The sequence below is a fragment of the Pagrus major genome, chromosome 7 (genome assembly GCF_040436345.1).
Source record: "Pagrus major chromosome 7, Pma_NU_1.0".
Taxonomy (NCBI): Eukaryota; Metazoa; Chordata; class Actinopteri; order Spariformes; family Sparidae; genus Pagrus; species Pagrus major.
Genome location: NC_133221.1, coordinates 8321765 through 8341737, shown reverse-complemented (window position 1 = coordinate 8341737; position 19973 = coordinate 8321765). Strand labels below are relative to the sequence as shown.

At 40.6% G+C, this 19973-nt stretch overlaps 2 protein-coding genes across 2 annotated transcripts; both read left to right on the top strand.

Annotated features, from left to right (window-relative positions):
- Window positions 1-156: 156 nt before the first annotated feature.
- Window positions 157-3920, top strand: apex2 (APEX nuclease (apurinic/apyrimidinic endonuclease) 2). The gene is made up of 6 exons (XM_073470462.1): window positions 157-314; window positions 418-501; window positions 1224-1404; window positions 1625-1768; window positions 2114-2183; window positions 2616-3920. Exons 1-6 carry the CDS (start codon window positions 200-202, stop codon window positions 3768-3770), a joined length of 1749 nt encoding a protein of 582 aa, XP_073326563.1. The 5' UTR covers window positions 157-199; the 3' UTR covers window positions 3771-3920.
- Window positions 3921-7371: 3451 nt separating this feature from the next.
- LOC140999592 (sodium-coupled neutral amino acid transporter 3-like) lies at window positions 7372-19967 on the top strand. The gene is made up of 16 exons (XM_073470074.1): window positions 7372-7541; window positions 9330-9455; window positions 9567-9642; window positions 9781-9896; window positions 12248-12321; window positions 12426-12518; window positions 12644-12725; window positions 12838-12920; window positions 13094-13152; window positions 13832-13966; window positions 14186-14265; window positions 14359-14459; window positions 14600-14724; window positions 17820-17964; window positions 18052-18155; window positions 18652-19967. Exons 2-16 carry the CDS (start codon window positions 9415-9417, stop codon window positions 18754-18756), a joined length of 1419 nt encoding a protein of 472 aa, XP_073326175.1. The 5' UTR covers window positions 7372-7541; window positions 9330-9414; the 3' UTR covers window positions 18757-19967.
- Window positions 19968-19973: the final 6 nt, after the last annotated feature.

The window sequence follows — 19973 nt, the reverse complement described above, 5'->3', positions numbered from 1 at the left end:
AATGAATACAACAAATTAATTTTTTATCAGCGAGCAAGAAATATGAGAGAAATCACCAAAGATTATTGAAGAAATACACTTCCGCTCGTACCTTTTTGTGTCTTCCCTTTTTACTTCCGGAATGCAAAACATCAACTTCCGGTGAGGCACGTTGACTGGAGGGAGTCTGTCTGCAGTGAAATAACAGCAGTTTTACACGATGAGGATCGTTACCTGGAACATAAATGGCATAAGGACCTTTAGAGGCGGTATTAAAAAGGCTCTTGATTCACTGAATGCAGATATTATCTGTGTCCAAGAGACAAAAGTGACAAGTAAGTGGCTAGCCTAGCTTCAGTGGCTAACCCGTCCTATCAGAGTAAGATGTCTGCTGTCAAATATCTAAAAACTACATTTTTTTTTTTTACTTCCCCACAGGAGACTTACTTGATGAAAGGACTGCCATTGTCGACGGCTACAACTCATATTTCAGCTTCAGTCGAGGACGCAGCGGCTATTCAGGTATTACACTGTCATAACAATTCATTTTGTGTCTTGAAATCACTCCAGCACTGTTTTTTAAATACCATTTCCTTGTGAGTTAGTTGTCTAAGTGTATGGATGTTTATAAATTCATATGTATGTGATGTTTATGGAGCTCTACCCTCGTGTAACTGATGGTAAGACCTCAATTTGTGAAGGATCAGGTGATGTCTATACGAACACTACCTACTAGTTTCATGTTTATTTGAGAAAATAAATGTTACTGGAGCTTCACAGTAAAACAGAGTCCTAAACAACTGTAGTAGATGGGGACTTGTTTTTTGAAAATGTAAAGAAAGAGCATGAACACACAAAAAAACAGATACCCAGCTATTTCAAGCCCAGAGATCCCGAATTGTTTTGAAAAGATGTCATTTACACCCTTTTTAAGGCCAAATCTTCGCTGTAGCTGCTAAAAACCTGTCTGAAGTGGGCGCACGAGTTCGACTGCACATCAAGGGTGTAAATAGGGTTTTTTTAACTTCATTTGGGATCTCAGGGCTTCAGGAGAATTGGATTACAAAGCACAAGCTCTATGGGATAATGCTGCAATTCTCCTTTGCTGTGGAGCTCCAGAAATGTTTTGTGAAGCACAGAAATTCATCTGCATAAGGGTGAGAAGATAGTGACTGAATTTTTATATTTGGGTGAAGTTATCCCTTCATGCAACTGCTGACACATCCCATTACTGATATGCACAGGGGTTGCCACTTACTGTAAAGACAGCGCCACTCCGTTTGCTGCTGAGGAGGGTCTCACAGGTCTGCTGACCAACCATGAAGGGGCTGTTGGATGCTACGGTGACCAGGACGAGTTCTGTAGCGAAGAGCTGCAACTTTTGGACAATGAGGGACGAGCCATCATCACACAGCACAGAGTCATGTAAGGGAAAAATTCTTCTAGGTTGACGTTTACTCGACGAAACATTTGATATGTGCCGTACTGTTCATAAGGATGAGAAGATAGTGACTGAATTTTTATTTATTGTTTTTATTTAAAACGCACTGTTGATGTAGATCAAACAGGGAGCGTGATCTATGTGTTCTTCATTTTGTAAAGTAGTTATAAACTGTCGATGTCCGTGCTCTCTTTGCCCCCACAGGTGTCAGGACAAAGAGCAAACCGTCACCGTAATCAATGTATACTGTCCACGGGCTGACCCTGAAAAGCCGGAGCGAAAGCAGTTCAAACTGCAGTTCTACAAGTTGCTTCAGTGTCGGGCTGAAGCTATACTGAAAGATGGGAGGTGAGAAACGTTTCCACAGACTGAAAAAAGAGATTGTAGTAGTTACGATGAGGCACAGGTGTATCCTGATTTTTATGAACTGTTTTAATATGCAGCCATTTAACAGTTTACAGCTGTTTTATGCTCACTGAAACTTAAAGCAATGTATGTGGTTAAAGAAACAGTATACAGTTAATACACAGATAATGTGATGTATGGCAGGTGACTCACATGAACACACGTGGCATATATTACAATTGCCTGTACTGTGATATCTGTGATATAGACACTGGACAAATTATCATGAGTGTTTGCAACTTATTCCCTCTTCTCTTTATTTAAGTATTTTTCTGTTACATTTTTCAGCCATGTGATCGTTTTAGGAGACGTGAATACATCTCACCGGCCAATAGACCACTGTGACCCCTGTGATAGCGTAAGTGGGAATCATGCTTATTGGAAATCTCGCCGAGAGTAAGATGAGAAGATTGATACCACTCTCCTGTCTGTACGTTAAATATGAAGTTAAAGGCAGCAGCTGGTGAGTTTGGCTTAACATCAAACACAGGGAAAAACAGTGAGCCTGGCTCGGTCCAAAGGTAATAAACTCTGCCCACCAGCACCTCTAAATCTCACTTATAAGTAACACCATGTTAAGTAATTACTTAGCGGTACCTTCATTTTTAACAAATAGACATAGGGGTGGTATCAATCTCATCAAGGAAGCAAACAAGGGTTTTTCCCAAGAATGTGAACAATGTTACAATTAATTTTAATATGAAGGAATAAAACAATATTACATGTTGCGACAGTGTATGTATATTGATAATAATGAAACTCTACCTGCTTTGATTTTCTCAACACTCAGGATGATTTTGATGAAAATCCTGGAAGGAAGTGGCTGAGTGGCTTTTTGCACGGGGTCGGACAGGAAGAAGAGAAGAATGAGGAGAAACACGATGAAGAATCTGAGATAACTTCAACAGATCCCAAAAATGGAAATGGAAAATTTGTGGATACCTTTCGCTATTTCCACCCTACTCGCAGCAGCGCCTTCACATGCTGGTCCACTCTCACCGGAGCGCGGCAGACCAACTACGGCACGCGCATTGACTACATATTCGCCGATTGCCAGCTCGCCAAGGAGCAGTTTGTGGCAGCAGATATCATGCCAGAGATGGAGGGATCAGACCACTGCCCTGTGTGGGGGCAACTGAGCTGCTCTTTACTGCCCAGCTCCAAGCCTCCTCCCCTCTGTACCCGCTACCTGCCAGAGTTTGCAGGCAGGCAGCAGAAACTCTCTCGCTTCTTCGTGAAGGTGGACCAAAAATCAAGTCAGTCTGAGCAGAAGGATGCATTACCTGGATCTCAAGAAGAGGAGGAGAGGAGGGAGAATTTGAACCCATCTGGAGCTGGGAACATCTCTGGTAAAAAACGGTTATTAACATCAGACTCTGCTGTTCCAAAGGGAAAAAAGACGAAGACAGTAAAGACTTCTTCCAAGCCACAGGGTAGCCTCCTTTCTTTTTTCAAACCCAAGCTCACAAATGTTCCCTCTACTGAAGCCTCTATCAGGCAGTGTGAAAAAACACTCAACCTGGAAGTTATAACATCACAAAACCCTCAAAATGTCCCCACAACTAAAGAGGATGTGTCCTCGGTTTCAACACTAGTACCTGAAGAGACTGCGCTCGTCTTCGATGGTCCACCACAGCTTTGCACCAGCAGCACCACGGACGAAAATGAGAAACAGGTGAATACAAAACATTTAACCCCACAGCCTACTGTGGGACATTCAGCTGCCAAGAAAGGGGCATCGTTAGGGTTTTGGAAATCAGTGCTTCATGGACCGCCCCCACCACCCTCCTGTAAGGTCCACGGGGAACCCTGTGTGCTCCGTACTGTAAAAAAGGAGGGGCCAAACATGGGCAAACAGTTTTTTGTGTGTGCTCGTCCTCAGGGACACGCATCCAACCCTGACGCTCGGTGTAATTTCTTTGCGTGGGTGGACAAGGGGAAGTGACATGTTTACTGAATGGACCACAAGTTGTTTAACTCGTCAGTGAAACTGGAAACTAGCTCAACTGCTGGCCAGATGTCTCGTCATTTCACAGGCGTTCATTGTTGTTCATGTGTTTTTTCTTAAATAAATAAAGACAGTAGTTTTCTATTACTTTGAGTTTTGTTTTTATTTGCTCTTGGAGCTGAAACTATTAGGCATTCAATTTATTTTTCAAGTAAAACACAAAATGTCCTCAGACTTCAGCTTCTGAAATGTGAGGATGTGATACTCAATAATTCATGTATATTTAGATAGATTTTAAATATTTATATTTTAGAGTTTTGGATAGACTTGTTACAGATACCATTGTCAGAAAAGCCACTACTACTGCTTTAAATATTGTAATTGGTATTGTCAAGTATACATGTCTGTGCACTGATCAGTTACCACATATCATTTCTTTATTTGAAACGGGACCCTGCTACTTCCCAGCTGTCAGTAAATAATAGTAATAATGAAAAAAAATACCTGATACTGTATACAAATTATGAAAGTAGCCTGTGTATGTGTAGGGATGATTAAAGTTAAATTCCCTAACATGGATTGTAAAGTCAAAGATGGCAGCATTGTTTATATAATTCACTGAGCAATAGGGATGGGTATCATTCAGATAGTAGTGATACAACTACGCTTATCAATACTCTTTTTTTAAAAGGATACATTCAGAACAGGGACACAACTGAATGTTTTAAATATAACAATATTCTTTCTAGTGCAGCTACAGTGATGTTTATTATAGCAAAATGAGAATAAACTCTCATAATATCTGACTGGAAACAAACCCAAAATGTCCATAAAATAAATAAGATTCCTGATATTGAAACACTGAGTGAAGTTTAGAATGAATGAAGAACACAGACAGCAGTCAGCACCAGTCCTCCTCTCTCTGCTGATGTGATTGCTGTCTGCCGGTAGCGCTGGTAGAGGGAGTAAGTAACAGATTACACCAAAACATTAAAATGAGTCATTAATGTCAGAGCTTATCAATAGTTCAGCTCTCAATAATTTAGCCCAGGAGCCCATTTAATACCAGGTTTTGGTACCCATCCCTCAGATCAGTTCTGTGACGTTGTGTCCACTAGATGGCAACAACAGTGAGCTGATGACACAAAGCCGAAGCTTATAAAAGAAATGAAAAGAAATTTTCCACAGCAACACATTTCATTGGCACCACCAGCTGCACAGCTGCCGCTCTGTAATTGTAGGCAGAGCATTTCAATCAGAATTAAGTTTTTATCTCTCAGCTTCAGGCTCTGCATTTCATTAGAAACACTGCTTGCATATTCCCAAATGCTCCTGGGGTAAAACACTGGGATCAATGCTGACAGTGTCCAGATATGCACACTTAGACTGCAGTATTTCATGAAGTAACAGAGCACCAAGTGTGGCCAGAGCGGTCTGTAGAACAGGGAGTGGCTTTGCTAGTGACGGGGCAGGATGTCTCTGAACGCGCGCAATTATTGCCTCCCTCCTTCCCCCATTTTTGTCTCTCCTCTTCCAGCTGAAGAGAACTTCATGGCTCTGTGAAAGGCAGATTTTGGGATTGAACCAGCCAGCTACTTTAAACCTTTACCCTGTTACTTCTGTCCAGACTGAAGACATCCCTTTGTCTGACTGTTACTGGAGAGGTGAGTACCAGAAGAGGGCCTCACTAGGCCTACACGAGTCAGCTGCTCCAGCATTTAAGCCACGACACAACTTCCTCTTCATACACGTGGGGGGATACTGAAGGAACGTATCATTATCTACACTGATACTCTTAGTGTAGAGTTTGTTGGCAGTAGAAGTACGAATACCATTCTTCAGCTTCAGCTTCTGTTGAACTTTTCAGATGAAGATTTATGTATGCTCTCGAACGCTGTCTGTCCTTTTTGTGACATGCTGGCAGTAGGCACAGCACTGAGCTAGGATTTTAAATGACTCACTGAAATGGGAGATCATCTTGGCTGCAAATGCTGTCACGAGTGTTGTAAAAATAACATTAAATGTTGGATGCATGGTTTTTATCCAGATAAAATGTCTCCTGATGGACTTTATGTTACACAAGTTTGTAATGTTATACTGTAGTTGCTTTGTCCCGGTTTTTTCCAAATCACTTGTTGAACTGACTTCAACTATGAGGTCATTTAAGGTGATGTGAGCTAGCCATTAATCTTTCCATCTCTACACCCAACCTGCACACTGCTCCAAATAACTTGAGAAAAACTGTTGAATGTGGAAGTGATATTTTCGTTTTCCCGTTATGTGCAAACTGCAAACACCCCAAATCTTACCACATATATATTTGTCTAACTTCTCGTCAACATATATAGAAATAGCATAGACGCCATCACCTAGAAAGTAACATTCAGTGAGCGTTGGTCACTTGTTTTTAGACAATTTTCACTTGTTCCAGTGGCAGATTTTTCATGTAGCACAAGCAAGAAACATCTTGTTTTCATTCTGTCGCTTTCATTCTCAAGCGGCATTATTTCCAGTGCAGCTTTCTAAAAGTGAATCTGTGAATAAAGTTATAGATTTGTGTTTTTGTGCAACAATCAGTGAAACACTCCAGTGGCGTCTTCCTGACATGAAATCTGACCTCTGTGCCACTCACTGAGCATAAAGCTGAAGATTGATTGAAGGGTGGTTGACATTATATTATTGGCTGAAATTGGTTAGTACAAGTTTACGTAACCGCATGTGACATTTAGTTTTGCAGGAAGAAATCATGACCGATTTTGATAAAAAAAAATACAAAGTAATAGATTTTTTTGTCATTTTTTTGCCATGTATTGTTACTGTGACTGTGGATGTAAACTAAAATGGTTAAAAAGGCATTTTTCATTCCAGCTCGACCTTGAGAAGTGAAAAAAAACCAAACTACCAGTAGATTAGATCTTGTTCCAGTAAAGGCTTTGTGTCCTGCTGAGATAAAGACAATTTGGGTGTTTCTGGGGGTGTGCAGGCAGACCTCATATCTGCTGAACTTTATCGGCCAACTGAAAGTACTTTTGAGGAACAAGTAATGTTACTGGACCCGGGTTGTTTCCACTGTTACGTGCCAGCTCAGGTCAGGTTCATGATAACTTGTGGGCATGCACAATGTTTCCACTCCTAAGCACAATCACATGTGGGCAATCTTAAAAAAGCACTTATCTCCTAAGCTAATTAGCATCACTGTGACTTCCAGCAGGATGTAAACTGTCAGTGAGTGTCCGCCCATGCTGGAACAAAACCCCACTCAGATGACTGCCTCTTTCTCCCCCCTCCGCTTCTCATGCATACTCTGTAATGACATGGTAATTAGTCTCCAGTATGAACAGCAGAAGCCCTGTTGATTGGATGGGTTCCCTGGGATTACCTGTGGCCTTGAACTGCAGTCTGTCTCTGAAAAACGACATTTAATTCCCCTCTTTTGTTCGGGCGTCGGTGTTGACACCTTCCCAGTGTAGACACCTGGTGAGTGGATCCCTCCAGTCTCTTTTGCAGCTGCGATACTACCTGTAAGGTGCTTAACAAAGGGTTAAAGTATGGGTGTTCCCATTTCCCGCTCGCTCCCTCCCAGCCTGTAATCTCTCTCACTCTCTCCTCTCTTCACTACACTCACTCACACTACCAAGGAGCTTTGGAGAGGCTCCTAAGAACAAAGCTATATATAAACATTGGAGGAAAGAAATTGAGTTAACTTGCAGAGGGATTTATTCTGTTGTTAATCAGAAAAGAAAACTAGCCTTGTTCTTGACCATCAGGGTAAGTAGCTTTAAAAATGTGTGTGTGTGTGTCCTTGTGTTTGAGATGTTGAGGAAGGGAAGGGAAGGGCTGTCAATAGTGAGCTGGTCTTGCGTCAGACAAAAACCATGTGGTATGCTCTGCTGGACAGTAAGGCTTCAGTATTATCTACTGTGTTTAACTTCAAATGTGTTGATCATTATTATATAGATTATTGAATGGGATATTTACATTTTTTTTTCTCACTCTGTTAAGGGAATTTGTGTGTGTGTGTGGGGGGGGTTGTTTGGAAAGATGGTTGCAGAAACAGATGGAAAATAAGCACAAGCACTTTGTCTTGTTTTTTTTATTACTTTTTTCCACTCTTCTACTGTTTCCACTGTGTGAGAGCTGCCATCGTGGCCAATGAAATATCCAACATGGTTTCTAGTTAACCAGGTTTGTCTAGTTGCTTTATCTCTCCCACCCGAAAATGCAAAGCTTGGGCCAGCTGTAAAATCTGCCTTTCGCAATGTGAGACTGGTCACTGGCTTTTTGTGAGACCTCAATTACGAAAAATATTTCTGACATTCAGTCTGTGCTCTGGTGGACGTGTGTATTGGCCGCGTGCCATGGGAAAGTCATCGGGTATGTAGCTAAAACAGTAACTCAAACCAAACTTGACCTGAGGCCAGTATGCAGGGAAAAGGCTACCCTGTATTTAGGCTAAATAGCAGCATTTACACAGGAACCCTTTGTTTATCTCTGTGGCCCACCGCTATCATCCTCCAATCTGTATGGATTATTGTACGTCAACAGGCCGCTTCATTCACAGATGAGCGTAGGAATATAAATAATTCTGGTGTTGTGTGAAACTCTTAAGGAATGGCACAATCTAGTGTGAGTGTGTCCTCGGGGGTCACTCGTGAAAATCCTGAGGACAGTCTGACCCTCAGAGAAGGGAAGTATCCCATGACCCCATGGCAGGAGCCGCGGACCTACGCTCATTCCCAGAGTCCGTCCATGCCAGCTTTTGTGTGGCCCACAGCAGATTAGAGCAACATAAGTCCTCTGACAACATCTGTTATTTAAAGCCTTTTCATGTCACACAAGCTTTAAATGGACTTAAATCGCAAAAGTGCCCTGTTTCGCTATGAAGTACCTCGATGATCTGTTAGCACAGTTTCAGGAAGGAGCAGGACTCTAAAAGTGAAGCCAAAAGATTTTTGCAGAAAGAAAAAAAGAAACATAAAAAACAACATTCTTGTTGTCCTTGGCAAGCTGAAAAATGACTGTGGTGTGTGTCTCAAAACCATATAAATAGGTTTGCCCTTTTGAGGCCACATAGCAATTTCAGTTTGTATCACATTAGTCATATTCAGTGTTCTTGAGGCTTCCTGTTCAAGTGCAAATAACAAGCGTGTTTGCCTTTAAAAGGCTGAGGACACTTAAACACCATCGCTGTCACTCTAACGTCACTCTAGTATTGTGCATCAGAGACAAACTCTCACATATTTATCATACAAGTCTTACGAAACGCATGAGAATTCTTCTTCAGCTTTCTCAGGAGTCCCATTCGCCGATCTTATCTTAACTTCAACAGGCTAAGACAAGATCTCAGAAAAGGTGATGCATCCGGAAGAAATGTACACATGTCTCACGCTGACTTCAGCCTGCTCGCAGTTTTCTTCTCAAATAATGTAAAGAAGTGAGCTCAATACTCGAGTGTGAAAAAGAGGCCAGTTGACGTCAAACCTCGATGGACAGGTTTAGGAGGGGATTTTGGTGCGTAATCAGATCATAAATCAAACTGTTTCTCTTCATTTCCAGCCAGGTAAACGTTTGAAGAGGGTTCTTTCAGTCCAGCAAGACTAGATCTCCCAAAGTCTCTCAAGTCACAACCAAAGCCACCAGAATGGAGCTTCAGAAGATGAACGGACACAGCAGGGATGATGGGTAAGACTCAGAGTAATTCATGATACAGATACATTATAATCACAGCAAATTAAAATACCTTCAATGTGTCTATTAAATCCTCATTTGAACCATTTTTTCCCCCCATTGTAGTTTTGATGAGCTGGCCGAACACGAGGAGTTTCTCCCGCACAAAACTGGCGCAAAGAAAGAGGCCCACTTTACAGATGTGAGTGCTCCTCCTCAGCTGCACGTCAGAAAATGAACCGAGTTGTAAAATAAGATACAGTAACTACTGACGATGTTTTTTGGTAGTTCGTGGATTGATTTGTCTGTGTAACATCCTCTTGTTGTCGTCTTGCTGCAGTTCGAGGGAAAGACTTCTTTTGGCATGTCCATCTTTAACCTCAGTAACGCCATCATGGGAAGTGGAATTCTGGGATTGGCTTACGCGATGTCCAACACCGGAATCATTCTTTTTATGTGAGTACGCGAGCCAAACACACAGTCCAGTCCCTGTTTTGATTTAACTTTGTCAGTGTGTGTCTGTCTGTGTCTGTGTGTGTGTGTGTTTGGAGCACAACCCAGCCAGTGGTTGAAGTTGTAATATTCTGTCCTCTTATGTAACAGCTTCTTGTGATTTATATTCAGTATTTTGGTTGAGACAAGTACGCAGACTCACCGAGGTTACAAGAGTAGAGTTGGGCTGATCGTTTTGTGTGTGTGTGTGTGTGTGTGTGTGTGTGTGTGTGTGTGTGTGTGTGTGTTTGGGTTTACGAGTTGTAGACTGACACAGTGAAGATTTTTGCTAACTGAAGTCATTTTGGCTGGTCCTCGCTTGTTCAAGGAGGTATTTCTTAATGGCTTCTCTTAAAAACGTTTTATTTTTTTTACCCAGCTAATTTGTGAATATTTTACTTTTACTATGTTGTGTGATTGTTTTTCCGCCTTTTAGCTGCCAGCTCTGTGAATCTGTTTGCATCTCTCGCTTGAAAGGTGGCTCTATGAATACATTTTGTCAAATGATTAATTTGGTCCAGAATCAGGGTTTAATGTCAACAGTAGAATCAAGACTGAGCTAAAGAAGTTTGTGTGAGTGGATACAGATTGGATATAGTCATTGGACGGTCCATATAAGGCTCGAGAGTAGGACCACAGGGACGTGTTTGTATCATCTGACTGTCTGCGTGTGTGCTTGTGTTTGGACAGGTATGTCTGGTTGCAGGGGGAGGGGCTCGCTGCTTGAGAAATGCGCGTTTCCGCCTCCACCTGTGTGAGTTGTAGTGTAACACTGTTTATATACAGCATGTCTGTCTCAGTACCTGAGGCCTGATCTGTCAGAGTGTACATTAGAGCTCATACACACGCAGCTTCCCTAAATCAGATTTGAGTGGGTAAAAATAGCCCCGCAGTGATCAGATCCAAGACACGCCTGCTTGGATCAGTCTTGTGCTATGTGGCTTGGGGGGGGAGGTGGAGGGTGGCTGGAGAGCCAGTCTCTCAAAGACAAACTCACTTGTGTGGGTGGAAAAAAAACAAAACAGAAAAGACAATAATTAAAAGAACTGCAGAAATGAACCAAATAACCTTCTATAGAATAGATTTTCTTTTTCTTTTTCTTTCCATCTGTACTTATTTAGATCAATGCTTCCCAAAGTAGCCAAAGTTGGCCCTCCGTTAGGTTCAGTTAAGGCCACAAGACGTTTCTATCGATGTTAAAATCAGTTTTAGATATTGCCATTATTTTGACAGACAACAAACGTGTTTCCTTACATCAGGAGAGCAATATTTTGAGGTCAGGACATCTCTGCAGCACTAGTCTACACTACTTTGACTCTTATCTTTAGTTATATTTAAAGAAAACCCTCTTTATTCTACTTGAAAACATCACATATACAGTACATCCGACCTGATTGTTCCAATTCTTAAAGAAATACTTTAATTTGCTTTTCTTCCTGAGAGTCAGATGACTCAAATCAAATCAAATCAAATCAATTTTGTTTATATATATTTATTTGTCCCAAAATTACAATTACATTGCCTTAGTGGGCTTTACAATCTGTACAGTGAACACCTGAGTGTCCTCAGACCCTTTAACAGGACGTACAGACATGCAGTAGATGTGGCGTGTACAGAACAGAGCACCAAAACCACAGTTTACGAATTTAGCTTAGGATGAATACTGGAAATATGGGGAAAATTTGCTAAATTAACATGTTGTTTAATTCATACAGAAATATTAGAGTAAAAGCTTTGGATGAAGCCAGGATAGTTGTTTCCAGTTTTTGTAACAAGTTGAGCTAACCAGCTGCTATCGCTAGCTTCATATTTACCAGACACACATGAGAGTGGAATCAATTTTCTCCTCCAACGCTCAACAAGAAGAAGAGAAGCCATCTAATGTCTTTTAAAATGCACAATTTAAACGACTGGAAACGTTCTATTTATGCATGGTATGAGGCACAATTTCTCCTACATCTCTGAAAAACACTGGCACTTCAAGAAGTTTAGCTGATTATAACGCCGTTGTGTCACACACGTTACCTTTATCAAAAAACTGCCACTTCTTGCGATTTGGAAATTGTTCGTAGCCGTAATGCGTTTATCAATTATATGTCGAATGATTGTGCAGCCCTAATGTTAACAATACAATGCAATATAATAAAATATAATACAATACAATACAATCAGTGCTTGCTTTTTGCCTGTGGCTCATCGTTAAGTTTGAGTTTTGGCACCCCTAATTTAAATTTTAACTCTCATATAAGAATAATGTCCCTATTTTTTTTTGTCATGAACTTCATTCCCAACAAATCTCTGCTCGTGTCTTTCAGAATCCTGTTGATTTGCATCGCCATTCTGTCTGCATATTCAATTCATCTCCTGCTGAAAAGTGCCGGAGTCGTCGGTAAGTCAGCGCCAGAATCAACACACATAACTTAGCACACGCAGCCACAGGGTTAGTTCTGCATTTATCACACTGATCTATGTGTGATGTTTGTGGCTTTTCAGGCATTCGGGCTTACGAGCAGCTTGGGAATCGGGCTTTTGGTCCCCCAGGAAAAGTGCTGGCTGCCTGCATCATTACGATACACAACATCGGAGGTACTGTCATGCCATTCCTTTCATGTTCATGTCTGATGTCTGTAAGTGAAAAGCTTTTGATAGGATAAAAGTAAACCTGCATAAGTAAGTAACGCATAATAAGACTGCTTTTACTTGCCTTTCAGCAATGTCCAGCTACCTCTTCATCGTCAAGTCTGAGCTCCCTCTGGTTATTCAAGCTTTCCTCAGTAAACACGAAAACACTGGGTAGGCGTCAAAGTGATATTAGTGACAATGATTCATGTACAGCACAGTAGTTTCAGTTTTTGTTTTATGTTGTGTCCTGATTTTTTTACATGTCTGTCTGGCTGTCTCTTAGAGAGTGGTACTTGAATGGAAACTACTTGATCATCATTGTTAGTGCTCTCATCATCCTTCCTCTAGCACTCATGAGACAACTTGGTATGTTTTTTCATTCTGTCATCACATTTTTTTATAACTCTTCCATGTACGTCATGTCTCCACTGCCACTGTTTTGTTCACTTCACATCCCTGTCCTGTATTGAAACTAAAGTTATCATCCCTTCTCTTGGCTATGAATCATTGTACATCATCTTATTATTGTTGCAACGCAGGTTACTTGGGCTACACAAGCGGCTTCTCCCTCTCCTGCATGGTGTTTTTCCTAATTTCGGTAAGTCTTAACTATTGATATTCATATAAAGTTTGACAAACAAAATGACCAGAGAAACGGGTTGAGAGAAATGGTCAGATACTGTAGTTATGAGCATAGTGCATTATGTAGTTTTCATGATGGCCTATTTTGTAGTTGTGAGCATGTCGAACATTTATAGATACTGAAAGAAATAACTTAACAATGAGCAAAAATGGCAATGTAGGCACAAAGAAAATATTTCAGCTGTTGTACTCTGCTCATAAAAATGAGCATATCTCAAAAACTAAAATATGTAACATAGTTCAAAAAGTTATGGATTGTTAAGAAATATTTTGGACATTATTCTACGCTTAGAAATCTTTTGGATCAATGTGTTTTGTTTTTCATTTAGTAAAATTTGACGGAAAAGAATGACACAATTTCATTACCTTTATCATTTATTATGGTTTATTTACTTGCATAACATTTTAGCTTAGGTTGTACAGACTCTAGGGATATGAAGCATTTGAAAATACTCCAAGAAATGACACCACAATAAGCAAAAATACCAGTGTAGGCACTGACAGACCATTTCAAAAGGTTTAAACAGCTGTGTGAACCCTGTATTGAGCCAGCAAAGCTCAATACATACATTACCACCAACTGTTCCTCCAATACATGTTTGTCTTTCATTCACCAATGTTTGTTGTCTCCCAAGGTAATCTACAAGAAGTTCAACATCCCATGTCCTTTCGAAGATGGACATCATAACCTGACTTCTTTTGATGACCACGCTTTCATTAATGGGACGGACGACCACTGCGAGGCCAAAATGTTTACAGTCAACTCTCAGGTTAGAGGAAAAACATTTTTACATTGCGCTGCTGCTTTCCCAAATTGTCCGCTGTAGGTTTATTTCTCGGTAAGCACAGAAAGTTCACTGTCACACGTGTCAGCACTGAGGTGTGTTATGTCAACAGCAGTGTTGGGGATGAGACAAGCATTTAATTGTGTTGCCTGCAGGACTTAAAAACAGTCTTTTTTGCTGACCTTTAGTGTCTTTTGCTTGTAGACGGCGTACACCATCCCCATTCTGGCCTTCGCTTTTGTCTGCCACCCAGAGGTGCTGCCCATCTACACTGAGCTACGAGAGTAAGTCATCTATTTCACAATCCGAATGTGCTTCCTTTATCAGCACATTAAATGTTTCAGTGATATTAACGTGAGTTTTCTGCTTGACCCTAGTGCCACCAAGAAGCGTATGCAGGGTGTCGCCAACATCTCCGTCATGGCCATGTTCGTTATGTACCTGCTAACTGCTCTGTTTGGTTACCTCACCTTCTATGGTAAGATTCTCCTCACTGTGGCAACACTTTAAAATGAATGCCCCGCTTGTATACAGAGTCAATATGCATTTTCCAGTGTTGTGAATGAGCGACCAGTCCACATGGGATATGTCAAAGGGTTTCTGGCTCTCTGTGGGCAGGTGGTGTGGAGTCGGAGCTGTTGCACACCTACAGCCGCGTGGACCCCCTGGATGTCCTGGTTCTCTGCGTGCGTCTGGCTGTGCTGGTTGCCGTCACCCTGACCGTCCCCGTCGTGCTTTTCCCGGTGAGAACATCACATCACACTAGTTTAGTGAGACTCTTTACACCAAAACAAGAATTAAAAACGATAATTCTTACGGTGTCCTTCAGTTTAAAAACATTAAAAAACAAACCCACCTCACATGTAGCCAAAGTAAGTTAAGATAAAAATCAATCAAGAGAGGCACAAACGAGGAGATTAAAAGAGTATAGAAGTGAAACAATTAGCTGAATAATTTTGTCAGTAGATTTAAAAATGTATCAGCCATTTTGATCATCACTTACTGTTAAAGAAGGTTCGAAAATACTGGTTTCTTAGTCTTCTGTGATAGTAAACTGAATATCTCTAAATCTGTCCATCATTTTTTTTAATTTGCTACATTTTATTGGTGTAAAATTGAATTTATTTATCAAGAAAATATTCAGTAGTTTTGGTTTGTTTCGGTTGTGCAATGGCAGACACACTTCTTTTGTGCCGTAATCGGACCTTTGCCTTTTTGGGAAAAATCCAGACTGTTGGCAGACCGAGCAGCACAGTGGAAGCGAGCCATAGAGGGAAACATAGAAAGTGCCAATTTTCTACAGCCATGACACTTTGTAGTCAGTATTTACTTCAGAATGATAAGTTAAAGGAAAAAGCCAGTTTAAATTTCGAAGAATATAAAAATAACCTCACTGCATTATAGTGTAGCTTTTTTTATATATATAAAGAAATGGAATGAAAACAATGTCCAACACAAATAAAAGTCTTCTGGATAAAATGTAGTTTTAGCGCTGATATTTTTTAAATGAGATAACCAGACATTAATGTCTTACATTCAATCCGCAGGCAATTATAGATTGTCTGTGTAATGATTAAAGTCATCATGGTGAAAGATGACCCCTGGTGGTTGAGACTTAAGAGCAGTGGACCCGGAGTTGAGCCATGGGACGCCCCACATGCAGTGTTTATTCTGTTCAGTGAGGAATTTCTTTTTCAGATAAAATAATGGATCGAGTCTTTAATTCACTTCACAACAGCCCGACACGTTGCTAATGCAGCCTTTACACCACATAAGCCCTGAAACTGCTGGGCTGTTTCAGGGCTGTGCCCGGATGAAACGTCTACAAGCATCTGTCTTTGTTTCAATAGTGTTCTGACTGTATGAAACTTCAGATCATCAACAGATGCTAGAGTGACCAGTCAGCTTTTTTTAAGATTACATCAGTTTTTAAAGTGAGTGGGAAACAGATTACAAGGAATTATTAAGAACAAACAGCAGAACAGCAAACAGATTTATATATATTTTTAAAGTTTGACATCGTTGACATCTCGTCTAACTCCTTCCAAGAAAGCAGAAACCATACCTTTAATTTTGAACCTCTGCACAGAGAGCACAAAGCTGCTGCTGCACATGGTTGAGACGTTCAAGTATGATCCACTTCTGGTCTCATTCCATAAACATGAGCAGCTATGTTGCGTTTGACATGTGATGGAGATGCTTTTAAAATGTCAGCGAGTTAAAGTTGAATCCTATAGGAGCTTAGCAGCTTCTCGACAGCAGTTGTACATCAGTTTGATGTTACTGGTGCTGATAAAACAGGATCAACCTTTACTTTTGTATAATTAGTTAGTAAGTTTGGCCTTTTCTGGTCAATATTACACAATTACAACAAACTGACCATAGAGTTGTGAAAAAAGGTTGAATAATACTGAATCATAAAACGTCAAACAAAATCCAACATTATATTCTCTGACCAACGAAAAAAGGTGTAGGCTGAGGCCTGAGATAATTGTGCCGATCCTAAAAAAAACATTACCCTTACGCTACCGAAAATGGCAGTGTATAAACAAGAATAAAATTAAAAAAATAAAGAAAATATAATTAAAGTAGACAAAACAAAAGCCTTGCATCCACCAAGCAGTTGGGTTCAAGTTAGTTTGTTACATTTATGAACGTTCCCATTATCAAAGTAGTAATTTGTACCAAAAGAACCGCTCCGTGCCACCCTTCCTTCGAGGTAACTAGCACACTGATCCGATACTAAAAGGTGGAGTTCAAACACTGCAGACAACCAGAATCGTCTTGCTGTCTGTGCTCTGGTGTAGGATTTCCCAACTCCTGTTCTTCAGCAGTCTGTTGGTCTTTTTGCCTGCAGCCTTTTCTCAAGCAAAGCCAGTTTCCTTGTTGTAATAATGAACCACACGTGTGTTCTGTGTGTAGTGAGTGTGAGGAGGTTGCGTAAGATTAAGAGAAGGGAAAAAAAAAAAAGTTTCCAGTTTTTATATGTTGTCAATCTGGCAGTAATGTACAGTACACGTCACAGTGGGGTCGGTTGATAAACGCATCAGCTTCTTAAGAGTGAAGCCCAGTGTTCATAGTTGTTTCCCAACTACTGGAAGAGTGAAATAGTTATCACCAAAGCGTGGCCGGGAACAACCCAGCCTGCGTACGTACATATTTTTAGGTACAACTACAACGAGTTGTGCAAGAGTTCAAAGAACATAATACCGAAAGTACTTTGGTGGAAACAAGGCTAAAAACAGATCAACAACAATTTCTCAGTGATGCTCACATCTTGTATATCTTTCAAATGTAATGTTTGGTTTTTTTTTTTACATTTTTTTATATTTACATGTGTTAATTTGACCCCTTTTACTTTCACACAACTATTTTTCTATTTACATTTTCTTCACCCTCTTGTCTTTAGATAACTTGACCTGAATTGATACCCGCTCTTCCTCATTTAAAACAGCTCTTGAGTAAAATTAGGAAGTATTCAGTTTTTTGCCCGGTAGATCATTTGTAGACTTTTATAGTCTATGAGGCCTGTCATTTCAAGGCATATGAATTCATAAATAATGGGTTGGTTGGGTTGTTTTAATAAGCCTCACTGACTGTTCTTGTGGCCCTTTTTTGCATTAGAAAGGTGGAATTTGTGCTAGTTTTTCTCTTCAGTATGTAATATATGAAATTATGAGTGAGCAGTACAGAATAGTGCTTCCTACTATTTTCAGTTCAGTCTTATCAATACTTTATAATTCCTTGTCCATGTTGATTGTCATTATCATTATTTTACTCATTCATTCAAACAGTTTTGTGACTAACCCTCTCCCTCTCTCCTTCCTTCCCTCTGCAGATCCGCAGGGCTCTGCTTCAGATCTTGTTCCCTGACAAGCCTTTCCGCTGGGCCATACACATCGGCATCGCGTTTTGTCTCCTCTTCTTGGTCAACCTGCTCGTTATCTTCGTGCCGTCCATCCGCGACATCTTCGGCCTCATCGGTACGCCAACGCGGGACAGATGATGTGACTGCACTGTGAATTATATCATCTGTGCACTGTGTAACCATCTTCTCCTTCATCCTTCAGGAGCCACATCTGCCCCCAGTCTCATCTTCATCCTACCTGGAATCTTCTACATCCGGATTATTCCTGAAGAACAGGAGCCGCTTTTGTCCAGAACCAAGATTATGGTACAACTCAGCTCCTCTAGCTATTGAGGAAACTCTAACTTAGGGCTGCACGATATTGGAATGAACTGATATTGTAGTTGTTTGGTTTTCTGCGACACCTATTCCCGTATGAAACAATGCAGGAATTTCCTCCGGATATCTTGAATAGCATGTGACTCACAAGAGAGAAACTCCCCTGTATTCAAAAACCCTTAAATTTGACTAAAGTATGTTATATTAGACAGACGTATGTTGTAGATTAGTCATGGAAAATGAGAAATGTGAGTTTTACTCTTTTATTAGTGGCAAAAACGTTCTAACAGGATGTGTCTGAGTTAATTAGCCTTACTCGACATTGAACATCCTGCGATGTGACTATTACTACATTGCGATGCCAATGCTGAAATGATATATTGTGCAGCCCTACTCTTAATTCATCTCAGTTATTTGAATTATTTTGTATTTTATACGTTTGTTGTTGATGCAGATGTTGTTCTCTTTCCCTCCACTCCCGCAGGCCGCATGCTTTGCCGGACTGGGATTCGTGTTCATGGTCATGAGTTTGTCATTTATCATCATCGACTGGACGACCGGAACGTCCCATAGCGGAGGCGGACACTAGCCGCCCTGACTGAACAGAGTTACTATGAACAGATGCCAACCAAAGCTCTCCCTTTCATTAAATTACCCCTGATCTGCCGAGCTCTCAGCCAAACAGGAAGGTTCGGCTGCACAAAATGAAGGATATGTGAAGAACCTTCGCATGCAACCAAAAAAACCAAAAAGAAAGCATTATGCAATGTGATGAGGCAGAAAAAAGGCCCTGTAATGGAGGAGAGAACGCGGACGAGCGAGTGTGTACTGACTGAATCAAACCTGTGTCACGCCTCTCAGCTAGGATGCTGTTTTGGAGGCATGTGTAGAAAAAACGCAGAAAGACATGGATGAATGGGAAGCGCATGACTCAAATGGAAATCCCATTTTAGAGTGCATGTGTACATTATTCCATGGAATAGCTCAGTCACTGCCAAAATCCCTCCAATCTACTTCCTTCCCTACCATCTCAGATTTTTCAGGAAAGACACTTGATAGTGTAATAAGGCAATCACCTCCTTCTCCGAGGAGTTTTCTTTTCATCACACACGCACACACACACACACACAAAAACACATTTCAGTATCTTCATCCATCCAATGCTACTATCAAATCTGCTGGTGCTGTCCCAAATTTTTCCCTGAACGTCACAGATTCAGCTTAATGTGATCAGCGAGGGTTAGTCGGCACCATTCCAATCTACAGAAAGATGAACTTAATGTTCTTATCTGACATTTTGTTAAATTATCTTGCCACTTAACGTGATGTTTGTAAAGGTGATCATCATGAAAGTGTTGAAAAATTGCAACCTAATGCAAACAGACACTGCGTGGTGTTCAGCTGCTATTCATTGGGGTCGGACAGACAGTTACTGACAATCACACGTGAGCCAACAGACAGTTTGTTTTTATGCAAAGATCCTTAGCTGCAAACCAAAGATTTTAAACCCTAGCGTCACATTTAAATAGGGTGAAACACACTTCTTTTCTTTCTTTTTTTTACCAAGTTCGGCAAAGGCCATTTTGAAAATTGTATATAAAAAACCCAGTGTTAAAAAGTCTGTTTTAGCAGTCCCAGAAACTGTTCAGTATGGTGAATAATAATGACCTTTTTAAGTTAAAATGAATGGAGTCTTCTTTTTATGTCTTGAAAATCTGACTAAAATATACTTTGACTTTGTTATTCATCCTGTACATTTTTAAATTAATTTGTCTGTCAATAAAATATGTCTTTCATTTGTACAGA